This window comes from Macaca nemestrina, chromosome 18 (genome assembly GCF_043159975.1).
Source record: "Macaca nemestrina isolate mMacNem1 chromosome 18, mMacNem.hap1, whole genome shotgun sequence".
In the NCBI taxonomy this organism is placed as follows: Eukaryota; Metazoa; Chordata; class Mammalia; order Primates; family Cercopithecidae; genus Macaca; species Macaca nemestrina.
The window spans coordinates 60,888,148-60,901,315 of NC_092142.1; the positions used below are offsets into that span (position 1 = coordinate 60,888,148).

Below are 13,168 nucleotides of genomic sequence, written 5' to 3' on the forward strand. Positions count from 1 at the left end.
GCAAATTAAGCATTATCCTAAAAGATGGATACATTCTTGTCAGTGCATACAATAGAACAGTCCTAAAGAGAAAATAATGCATAGCTGTGTGTTATGCAGTAATTCCCTGAATATCCATGTCCTCTGGTTCTGTCTAAAAAGGTTAAATGGCTCCAAATCTGTCCGCTAGACTCATAAGGAGCTACGCATTGCTCTGGCTAGTCAGGAAATTTAATTTTCTTCTGAAATTAACCAATTGTGCATAGAGAGAGGGAAGCTGCTCTCCAGATCCAACTGGGGTGGAGGTGGGGGCAGAGAACTGTAGAAATGCAGAACAGATGTTGAAAAATATGGTTTGTGATTCTTGAGTTCTCATCCCATGGAGCCAAGCCAGGTTTAATCAAAAATGTGTGGGCTCCCCCTTCTGAATGACACATCAAAGGCTGCTGTAAATGCTTTGAAACAGCATTCGTCCCTTCTTTGGGTAGAACCAGAGATGCGGAGGAACTAGCATTTGCCTGACATCTATCAGAAGCACAGATAGGCCTGTGTCACCAAATAGTGCTTTATCTGTCCATCTCTTCCTGGTAAAAACACTCTCAAATCCCCTTTAGCTTGTCTGAAAATGAAATGCTTCTAAGCTGGACAGTTATTTCTAAACAGCCTCAAGCTTCCTCTACACAAACTTTCCTACCAGTAACAGTAATAAAAGTAGCAATAGCAATAATAATAACTAGCGGCTACAATGAGAATCTTCGCTTGATTCCCTGTGAACTGGAATTAGTATCAGTAAATCTCCATTTTTACATCAGTAAAATGAATAGATTATAAAATGTGCAGCCATATGTGGACAACTACGCACCTGGATTTATAGCTAGCTCTGCCAATAAGATGCTACTTTTATTATGGCATGAAAAGTTCCTCAAGCCTCATCTCTAGATGATTGAGATCGTGTCTCTGCACAGCCAGTCCACTCCCACTGGTACCATGTATTCCATGTTGGGAGCTTATATTATTGTGCTGATATTTGAACCCTTATTTTCCCTAAGGATCCTTGGCTTGGCAGACTCTGGAGCCCTTACATGCTCCTGGCTGACAAGAGTAGAAACCTTGTCAAATCAAGCACTAAAACTGGTTCTCTGATCAGTCTCTAAGTGGAACCGATCTCACTCACTTCCTTCACGTTCTGTCTTCTGCTTGGAGATGTAAAGGATGTGGCAACGACTCCTTTTTGAGTTCCTTTCAGAGGTAAAAATTGAGAAACATAAAAACAGGGCAGATTCATCCACTCCACAAATATCGTTGCCCCCATTCATGTCAGCATTCCAGCATAAAGCCATTGCATAATTTCACGATAGTTTCAGGAAATTCATGCCAAAGCAAATATTTTTGGATATTCCTCCCATTGCATTCAACACTGGCCCATTAATAGATATAATTTTCTTAGCCAAATATGGGCCGTTGTGTATGTCTATAGTTTGTGAAATTTCTTTAGAACCGAGAATGGCCAATGGACCATTTCTCAAATCCCCAGGTAAAGTTCCATCTTCTTAGAGGTCAGACTCTTCTGCAGGAAACCTTCTTTGTATCCTTATTGGCTGCAGTCTTATTTGTTGTTCTGAATTTAGAAATGATTTGTACTTAAAAACAAAAAGTGGCCGGGCGAGGTGGCTCAAGCCTGTAATCCCAGCACTTTGGGAGGCCGAGACGGGCGGATCACGAGGTCAGGAGATCGAGACCATCCTGGCTAACACGGTGAAACCCCGTCTCTACTAAAAATACAAAAAAATTAGCCGGGCGAGGTGGCGGGCGCCTGTAGTCCCAGCTACTCAGGAGGCTGAGGCAGGAGAATGGCGTGAACCCGGGAGGCGGAGCTTGCAGTGAGCTGAGATCCGGCCACTGCACTCCAGCCTGGGTGACAGAGCGAGACTCCGTCTCAAAAAAAAAAAAAAAAAAAGTGCTGTAAATAATTTTTGTACAAACTCAACTTATTTGGGGTGCTGACTGTTCTGCAAGGTTTTAATCTCAGCCTCAGAGTCTCAGCACCCTTGTGAGTAACAGGAATTTAATACTTTTTTTTTAAAAAATCGAACAAATAAACCTACAGATAACTCACTTTACCAGGGTTTCCCCAAATGAAGTAATTGGAAGCATATCTGCCCTAGTTATCTGTGACTTATAAATTGAAAGGGTTTGGTATGAGCTGACATCTAACTCAGAAATTAACTGGACAATTCTTTAAAATTGTATTCCTCCATCTACTTCTCACTATCTCCTTGATTTTGCAACAAATATTCGTAAGACAATATTTGAAATTCACATTCAAACACATCATTAGCAAACACTTCACCCTTGGAGACCAGCATAGAAGTTACAGATTTTCAGTGTGCTTTCGGGAGAAAGCTATTTAGCTGGAGAACCTGTACTGTCATTTGGGTGACTGGAAAAAGAGAAAAAGGTGTGTACGGTACAACAGAAAAAAAAAATCAAGCTGAGCTTCATTTCTAAAGTAAAGGCAGAAAAGCTTTAATAAAGAATTATTTCTCATCCTGGGGAAAAATTTTGAGCAGAAAAACTATAAACAAAAGGTATTTTTGAAATGCAGAGAAAGATTTTTATCTAGGAGACACCAAACCAGATATGCTGACCTATCAGAAATGTCCAAGAAGTGATAAAAAGATAATTTCAAAGGCAAACACCAAATGCAGAAATAAGATAGGAGCCTCTTAATGCATTGACACAGTGGTCTCACGCCTCTAAATTCTAATATATAATTCACCATAACTGTCAAAAGAGACAGAGGATACACTAGCAATGCTTCCCCAAAGCTAAACAAACAAACAAACAAAAAAAACCACTAACAAACAAAAACATAAAAATAACAAGATCCACCCAAATGTATTGCAAACATTTGCAACTCTGCATTTTCATAGAGCTCTCTGAGAGCTGGAATAGCTGAATTCATCTTGATATTCCTGGCTCTGGGCTCTGTGTAGCACTTAGTAGGTACACATGCGCATGTACACACACCATACACACACACACCATACACACACACACACACACACACACACACACACACACACACACAGAGTATGGGCTAACCAACATTATTTGGTGATGTGAGCATAGTCCCAAGGGCAGCCACACAGAAAGTACATGCAAAGGCATTTTGCACTGATCTGCTTGTCATTTGCAGTATCCAGTATTCCTTTTAAAAGACAAATACCTTATAGGACTGGAAGTGATATCAGGGTCACGAGCAGTCACTTGCCCAATCACGGAGTTCAGAGCAGCATTTTCATGAACTTCAAGCAGGTAAGTCGGTGAAGAGAAGACCGGAGGCTCATCAGCATCTTCAACGACGATTTTGACTGTCGCCGTGTCTTTGAAGGGTCCCCTGCCACTGAAACGTGGGTCAATATGGACATTGGCTGCCTCTACCTTTAGCGTATAGGATTTTTTGGTCTCAAAGTCCAGAGGCTGTTAAGAAATGACAAAGATAAATGCTTCTCACTAATGACCAGAGCAGCAAGAACAAATGAGTATAATGCTGATGGATGAAAGTTATGTGCATTTAAACCCATTTGTGAGCCTTAATGGGATCACTCTCCAGTCCCCCAGATTCAACCTGTAAATTTTATGGGCATTTATTGGTATCTGTTTATTATACAAGCTCAGTGAATCTAATAACCTATTGTTTTGTTTTGTTTTGCTCATTTCACTTGGAATTCACAAAATATTCACAGTCATGAATTGTGCCATCAAAATTTCACTTCAGAGTCATAATAAAATTTTACTAGTGACAGCATGACCTGCATACTAATCAGCCACTTAATCGGGCCTCTGCTGGTGGCAGATAAGGCGACATCGAACACAATCTCTATCTGGGAAGAATATTTTATCATCTCTGCAACAGAGTGTGAAATGTAAAGAACTAGAAATAATCATTGTTTAGTCCAAGGAGACATTATAAAGCATAATTTAGCACTAATCCCCACAAAGAGTATTTTCTGATTTCACTTTAAAGCATTGCTACTCTACTGATCATGTGGTTAAAATAAGGTTTATTATTTTTTAGGACATTCTTAGAGGCTCTCTATTATGAATTTATGCTATGAGGCAGGTGGGCATGTAAAGAAATATGTGCACCAATACATATGTATGTACTTGTGTTTATATTTAGAAGAAGAAATTATTCGAGCAGTATAAATAGATAACTGAATCTAACTGTGCCCCCACCAACCACTTATAAGCAATTTGAAATTACCCCATTGCACCATTACTGACAATGTGTCTGACATTAATTCTTCATTCCCTAAAACTCTGAGAGACTTTGGTCGATGACCTAGGTAAGTAAAGCTAGGTAAAAAGAAGCCACCTTCAATAAGCCAGAAGCCCATGTGCATTAGCACCTTTATAGTCCAATTTTTGGTGAATCACAATACTTCAGATTTCAAGAATGCAAGTCTATCGACTTCAAAGTTGTATACTGTATACATTATTCAAAGTTGTATAATGTATACTGTTCAAAGAGACATTATACATCTGCATTACACATTTCTCAAAAGAAATATAACTTTAAATAGGCAATGAAGATTTTTTAAAATAAGCTAGAAGACAAACTGGCACCAGTGAACTCTTTCAGAATTCCAGTACAAGCTTAATTATATATTCTTATTTCAAACTATTGTGTTGGTTTTTACATTCGAATTCTGATCTAATGGGACTTGGCTCCTTTTTTCCCCCCATATTTTCTAGTAAACCAGGCAGGCACTCACTTTCCTATCTATTCTAAAATTACTAGGCACATGCATCCATGAATAGATCCTGCAACATCAGCATATTCACAATTTGCCAATCACCTTTACTGTAACAATTTTGCAATTTCAAATTCTTCGCAAACATTGTTAAGTATAACAAATTATGTTCTGCTTAATTCCAGCTCAACATAATGACGATGAACCCAGACACATTCTGGTGTCCCAAGAATTTTATTGGACAAAAAACAGGGCCTATAAATTGTAGAAATACAACTCCTTTGCACTGTTCTCTAGGGTAAAATACATGTTTTACTTGGTGTCAAGGTGTATAGTATATGCTTCAAAGTTTAGGACTAACAGCAAATAAAAATAAAGCAAATGGCTAATTGTTTCAGTTTATAACTGCACTTTACGGCAAAAAAATGGGAATAATAACAATAAAAATGACATTAGGAATCATTAGTCAAGGAAAATGTGACTCTGGGTTATTCAATAATTGACTCAAATATTATGCTATACTTTATTTCAAACATGGCTTTTTAAATGTTTTGTAGTTCTTAATGCTAAACTGAAACCAAGATTTTGGTAGAAAGATCGCGTTGCTCAGCAGAGAGTTAAAATAAATGTAGACATCTTTTTCAAAATTGATTTTTAAAAATATTTTTTATAAAAACGAATATCCAGAAAACTTTAGGTTTCCATTGTTAAGACCTCTTCAGTGGGGGCGATTTTTAGAGCAAGACCATTGGAAATAGGTCTCTGTGTGGCACGATGGAGATTCAGATAGTAACCTTACACTCATATCTACATGATGCTGATGAAGAAAGTGAAAAAAATTATTGACTTCCAATTGTGTGGTCCACCATCTATCTTATTTGAGAACAAGCAAATCCATTTAAAAACTAGTTTGATCTACTTCATGACAAAGGTTTGAAGAACAGTACTGAAGAAAATAATCAGGATGAGGATCAAAGAGTATTCTCCTTGCAAGTGCTTTGTGACTATAAAGTAAGGAACTATGTTCCACACATTTTTTATGAGTGTAGATTTTATGATGAGAAATATAAATGGAAAATGTCGTACAGAATTTTTCTACATCTACCATAAAAGCAAGAGATTGCTAACAAAAGCAGTCTCAAATTTTCCTACATTATTTATGCTTGTTATGGAGATGTTTCTTTCTTCAATGGTAGCTCCCTATCCAGAAGCAAGGGAAAGATGAGCTTCATTTCCCATGATGCTCAAACCTCTGAGCCATAGTTTGGAGTATGCAATGGTAGCAGGTTTGGCCCTGTCCTTCAGGCACTAGAGAAAGCCAGGATAACTGAACCAGGATAACTGAACCTGAATGTTCTGCCTGTTTTTTTGTTTTTTTTTTTGTTTTTTTTTTTTTTTACTTTCTATGAAAGCATAGCCTTCAATAAGGACTTGGGAAGTTTCAGTGCATTTGGGGAAGATATTTCAGGAAGCAAGAGTTCAAACATGAGGAGAATTATATACAGAAAGACTAAAAGCCACTGAACTCGTCACCTCTGTGGGCAACTGAGGCCTGTTTTCACTGAGAATCCTTTTACAACCTTAAACAATATGACTCAGAACAGTTTCTTCGAACGATAGTAACTGTCCACCAATTTTTCTCCCCCTTTGGTTGAGGGCTGCCTTCACAGGATATTGACTTCCCCACACAGTTGAAGTGCCCTGTCTAAGGACTCAGTAAATTCCTGTGGTTATGGGTAATAGGTAAGTTGGAGGAGCAGCACTATTATGGTAGCCATTTACCAGACCTTTAGCAGAAATGTGAAGGGGGCCCAAGAGATAAGAGGTGCCAAAAGGACTGTACTAGTTATCTTGTCTTATTGCTCAATGCTAAACATCTACCAGCTCTACAATTCTGTCAGGAAGTCCATACAAGTACCTCAACTTTAAAACTCAAGTTTCAAAGAGGTATTTTGAAGATGAACAAAAGTTTCCTTAGCTTACTTTTCTTAGCCTTATAATGCCATCCTGGGCCTGGGCATCAGAAGTGATTTCAAAAAGTGCTGTTCCATCTCCATCAATGATGTCATATGATGACTGTGCATTTTCACCAATATCCTGATCATTGGCCTTCACCCTGCCTATTGCAGTGCCAAGAACCACATCTTCCGGTACTGAGAAGTGATACAGGCCTTTAAAAGAGGAGAAAAATGAGCGTCACACAAATTCCAACCATTCATTCATTCATATGACAAATATCTTTTGGGCACCTCCTTTGTTCTGGTCATTCCTTTATTTATGCTACCAATAAAGTGACAGAAGAGACAGAAATATCCATTTCCATTGTGGAATGTTCAGTCTTTTAACTGAATCAGAGACAAACAGTTCCCAGAAGAAGGCATGAGCCCTTTTCAAGACTCTTCTGAGATATGAAACTTACTCAACCATATGTTTACCAAGTGTATATTTGGAGCAGCTAAATCAAGACTATTAGGGAATCTATGTGTGCATTTTTTTTCCTTTTTGCTGTATAATCACATTTACTGCCCATGGGGATATTCTTTGTTGCCAACATAAAATATTAAGCTAATTTCAGCACAGAAAGATGCAATGTGTAACACACTGGAAGTCACTTTTGAACGTACCTTTATATTTACAGACTTTTAGACCATTTTTGATAAAATTCAATTACTGAACTTTTGCTGTGCCCTGCAGCAAGCTGTTCAGACACATGAAACACTCCTCTTGTTGCTGAAGTTCTCATTGCTCTAAAGACAAAAATCCTGCCTTCAACACTTCCTAGGCAAAATACAATCAAGTGTATCTTCACTCTCATATTGGGGCAATAAAGTGTGTCTAATTAGTGGCATTAGTCCATTTTTAACTCAAGTCACTTTAGTTGTTATACTGCTGTCACTCACTTTCATTGGTGTAGAGGAAGCTGTTGGTGTCCCAACCATAACCCCTGGCCATTACTACTGTAGTGTACACCTGTCTTACATCTAACTGCCACTCCTGCATTTCTTTGCCTGAGGGTTATTTCTGGCCTTCAGAACCCATTTTGCCCACTGAATGTCAGGCCAGAAATGCCAGAAAATTAATGCTTCCTGCAGAAGCAGCCCTCAAAGACTCACAGGAGTTAGTATATAAAATTCTAGGTCTCTCCATTCTGTGGTAGGATAACTTTGAGTTTTTTCTTTTCTTTTCTTTCTTTACAATGGTCCAGAGTTTCTCCAATGGGATAAAGTTCCAGTAACCCACGGTAGTAGCTGGCTCAATAATGCACCTTTTGTGTGTGTGTGGCTATTTCTCTCTCTCTCTCTCTGTCTCCTTTCTTCATTGGTATTTCTTGGTCCTATCTCCAAGTTAAACTCACAATCAAATTCTTGTCTCAGTGTCTGCTTCTGGGGAATCCAAACTCAAAAAGCCAAAAAGTTTTAGGCCCCTTGCAACCACAACGAGGGAAAATTAAACATTCAATGACCTAAAAACCCAAAAGGAAAAATCAAATCTGGAGAACATTACCTAATTCTCGTTTGAGCTCAAATCCACTGAGTCCCTCGGATAAACTAAGGCTCATTATACTCAACATTAACAGTAAGGTTTCTTCTAGCCCTAACACCCCTTTACTTAACAATGGGATAAAAACATCTCTCTTAGAATCACAAAGTTATAGGACTGGGGATTGAAACATTTTCCAAATAGTTTTGCCATAAGGTAGGCACTGAAAATCCTCACTTCAAGCAAAGTCTTCCAGTTTTCTTATAATTGGTGTAATGATTCCATTTTCCACAAACTTTATATTCCAGGTAAGGTTTGAGATGATCTCTTTCGGTATGCTTATTAAATAAATAAGACAGCCAGGGATCATGCCGTGCTGCTAGTCCTACATGGGGAGTCTTGGGAAGCCAAACAAATGGAACATACCTTTATCCATTCCTATTCTGTGCCTGCTCCTCATCTCTATCAGTGTGATCATACTTAATAGTTATTATCTCTAAGAAAAGGCACACGTTTGAAATTGATCTGCCACTATTGGATTGAATAATCATTTTCTTATAAAGAAATATGGCATCTTGCTGTATTCACTGTAATGCAATTGCAAAGGCAAAAAAAGTGAGGGAAAGATGAGAAGAAATGGTGTTCTCCATTTCAATAATTTTGTTTAAAAGGGTTGCATTGTTATCTGATTTATGAATTGCCAGATGTAAAAATTCTAAAATTCTTAATGAAAATGCGTCTCCTCTACTCTTTCTAGCTTGGAATTTCTTCAGATAAATCATCAAAGATACTTCAAATGTGTCATTTGCAAGCTCCACACACATTTCTCTCTCTCTCACTCTCCCCTCTCTCTCCCCACACCCACCTTCCCTCCTTCATCTCTTTAAAAACCAGATTTCCTATGGTATTTTCTATACCAACAAATAGAACCAGCATGCATCTAATCTCTCATGTTAGAAATATGATCATCCATCTTCCTCAACTGAAAATGCAATCTATCCTTAGACTTTTGTCCTCTCTGACTCAACTGTGCATCACACCCACACACTTTTCTCTGCATCCAACACAACCACCCTTGCTTGCCAGGGCTACCATCACCTTTTATGTGAATGATTGCAAATAACTCTTTAACTGGCTGCAAAGCAGAGAAGACAATGAAGGAAGGCCAGATTTAATTTCTTTCCAATTTCCCTGGAACCAGAGCCTATCACTCAAGCTGCAATTTAAAATCTTTAAATGGTCTCCTAATGATCTTAGGATAAAGGTTCTCATACTTCAAATGGCCTTCAAATCCAAGTATGACTAATTTCTGTCTAATCTAACTCTCCAGACTCTTGCTGTAGCACTTTCCCGGGCACCCTCTGCTCCAGCTGCAGTGAAATTATTTCCATTCCCATACACGGCTGTATACCATCCTTCCACAGGGCTTCTTGTGTTTTATTATTGACTATATTTAAGGTATACACTATGATGTTTCGATAAAAGAAACCGCTGCCTTGGAAAGATGTCTGCACTTTCATTTTCATTCCAGGATTCTTCAGAATAGCAAAGAAATGGACATTACCCAAGTATCTACTGACAGATGAATGGCTAAAGAAGTTGTGGCGTGTATTTATACAATGAAACATCATTCAGCCTTTAAAAAGGAGATCCTGTCATTTGCAACAACGTGGATGAACCTAGAGATATTATGTTAAGCGAAATAAGTCAGATCAAAGGGAAAAAAAGTCCTGCCTGATCTTACTTACATGTGGAATCTTAAAATAATAATAATAATAATAATAATAGTAATAATAAGTATGTAGACACAGGGCTTTTGAACATCCTTTTTAGCTGCACTATTCACCCTCCCTCCCATGGCTTCACTCTGTTCCAACTCATGGTATTCACTTTTTCATATCTCAATTCAAGAGTCCCCAGATCAGAAAGGCCTTATCAAATCATGTCTCTGTCATATTACTTGAATAAATGCTCAGAAGAAAGTGTTCGATGAGAGTACAATAAAGTTGCCAAATAATGATTGTCTCCCTGATTCTTTCATGTTGGCTGCCTAGAATGTATGCTGCTGAAATTTCCAAGGGAGAGCATGGCTTTAGCAGGGAAGAGTGGAGTCTTACTGATGTCCTCCCAGTTGCAGGAAGAAGGAGTGTACGTTTTGCAGCAAGCCTACTGCATATTTGTTTTCCCTACCTTGGGCACTAGATATTTGATTTCCTTCATAAAACAATGGGGCTAATAACAGAGCAATATCTGAGCTTCATTTTCATCATCCTCTCAAGCTTTCATAAAGAGAGATAGTGTGCAAAAGAGAAAGGAGTGCACAGCTTGCAGTCAGACATACTGGTTCTAATTCTTACTTACTACATGCTTGATGTTTGGAAATGTTATCAACTGCTTTGTAATCTGTAAAATGGGAATAAGTTTAGTACCAAAATCATGCCATACCTGGTACATAATAAGCCACTCAATAGTTGCTGTCAGGTTTTAAAATATGACTAAAAATTATAATATAAATTCCAATGGAAACATCATACCAAGATTCTCATCCAGTGAAGGAAATTAACTTACTCTGTGCAAATTTTGGAGGATTGTCATTAACATCAGTAAGAGTCACTGTAAGTGTCGTGGTCCCAGACAGGCCACCAGAGTGTCCACCCATATCTTTGGCTTGGATAACAACCAGGTACTCCTCCTTGGCTTCTCTGTCCATGTTGGGAAGGGCAGTTTTTATAATAGCTGAGGGGGAAAATGGAAGAATGGCTTTCAGTCAGAGAGCTAAATAAACAACGAAAGTATTAATCTCACACACGCACATACAGAAACACACAAGCATACACCAAGTCCCTACTCAGATAATTTTCTGAGTTCTTCTGACATTTGATTTGTGTTTGCCTGTTATATCAACGAGAAAGATTGTGGTCATAGACATTTACAGATAATTTGCAAAAATGTGTTTTATAATGTATAAAAAAGAACTTGCAAAAATATGTATTAGAAAATAAACTGAATGACATCCCTTGTCTACCAAACTATAAAGTACATCAGAACACAGTCTTGTCCACCCCAGAAAACCCTGGAAGTGAAAGAATCCTCCAATTTATCACAGATCCCAATTCCCCTAAAAGAGGAGTAAACGCACAAATAGCTTGAAGGCTATGAGGTCAAAGATAAATTATTCTGAAGTTCACAAATACATTAGAGAGATGAAATAAATAAATGCATCATTAGAATCAACTCAGATGAATAAAATAACAATCAGAATTAAAATAGTCAAGTGTCTTAAGTTCTAATCTACTGTTCAACTATATTTATATTTTAATTGTTTAGATGCATCTTCTCTTTGTAAAAGTGTAGCAAATAGTTTAGAAAAATAGGAAGATATAGGAAAAGGTGAATACAATATAAAATTACATAAAATACAATAAAATAATCACTGCTCCAATCTTAATATTTTTTCTTCTGCTACATATTCAGGGTTTCATGTGGGCTTGTCTGTTTGTTTCACTGGTAATTTAATACCCTTGTTAAAGATCCAAAATTTGCTTAGATCCTCCTGAAGTTATTTTGAAAATCAAAAATCCTTATTTAGCTCTCTCTCTCTCTACCTCCACATAGTTTTTTCATAGATAATGCTGACATTTTGAGGTGCAAAATTACAAGGCCATGATATGTACACACACAGAAATGTGTGTATAAACATTTAACCACAGACATGATCTTAATATAGGCAGCATTCTGAGACTTTCTTTTTTCACAGGAGATGTTTTTTAAAAACTTCCTCATCACTGGGTAGAAGTTCACCTCATTACTTCCTACAGTTGCATAATTTTTCATTGTACAATATACTATACGTGGTTAAGGCATTCTCATATTGATAAATGTTGTAGGTATTTCATATTTTCCCATGTCACACAACTGAGAGATATATTCGTATGACAATATTGTATTTTTTAATTTCCTGCATTTTTACTTAACTCTATGTCATAAGATGCCCCTTACCCATATTACTAAATGTCCATAATAAAACTTGTTTTGACTAGTCCAGAATATTTCTATTGAATTGATGTGTGTTACATTTCTGGTCAAGGTAAAAGGAAGACGTCCAGATTAAAGATAATTTAACCCCTTCACTTCTACCCCAGGGGCACCATACATGTTCAATTCAAATTAAAGCTGAGCCATTGCCTTGGCCACTTCCGAAGTTGTAATTCTTTTTTTTAAAATTCATATGGTTTTTTAAAATCATCTGTCTGTAAAAGCATTGCAAGGAGTTCAAGTCCCTGAATCATTTGAGTAGCAAATGAGTCCCAAGAGTGACCACAGAAATACAATGCACCTACACAGGGAGCAGGCTCTGGGGAGAACTGCAAGTTCTTATATACTTTATTAGACTCTGACACAATTTAATAATAGGGCTTCCCATTCAGGGAGCACTGAATTAGATAACCTTGCTTATTTGCAAACATTTGTAATACTATGATGATATTTTTCAATGCAATGCTTTGTTTCAGGATTTGATCACATCATAATGTAACTCATAGATCATACCTATATAGTTAAAAATAAAAACAGAAAGAAAAGTAGAAATATGTCAACCATTCAGATTTAGATCACTGTGAGGCATTTTTGAGAAGAAAACAAACAGATAAGCAAAACACAGCAACAAAGATAACAAACCTCATTATATTAGCATGTTGAGATACCAACATAGCTACTCTGCTATGAATATACATTTTTATAACCTAGAATATTTTCATTAGGGCTCAGATTTTCAGTAAAGAAGATAAGAACATTGTTTTCCTCCCGTGACATTTACATGAATGCTTGTACCACCACATTCTAAGGTCATCACTGATTATGTCACCCATTGGACTTTGGAATTTGACATGGAGCTTCTAACAATCAGAGCAAAATAATGCCATTCTCCAAGGAAGGCAGCAATATTTTTC

The 13,168-nt window shown here is 37.4% G+C and overlaps 1 protein-coding gene across 4 annotated transcripts in view; it reads right to left on the bottom strand.

Moving 5' to 3' along the window:
- LOC105491484 (cadherin 8) overlaps positions 1-13,168 on the bottom strand; it is a 397,938-nt gene that overhangs the window by 171,047 nt on the left and 213,723 nt on the right. For all 4 annotated transcript variants that reach the window (XM_011757975.3, XM_011757976.3, XM_011757972.3 and 1 more), the window contains exons 5-7: positions 10,788-10,955; positions 6,723-6,910; positions 3,209-3,462 (exon numbers count right to left, since the gene is read on the bottom strand). In XM_011757975.3, coding sequence (XP_011756277.1) covers positions 3,209-3,462; positions 6,723-6,910; positions 10,788-10,955 — 610 coding nt within the window. The remainder of the gene's footprint in view (positions 1-3,208; positions 3,463-6,722; positions 6,911-10,787; positions 10,956-13,168) is intronic.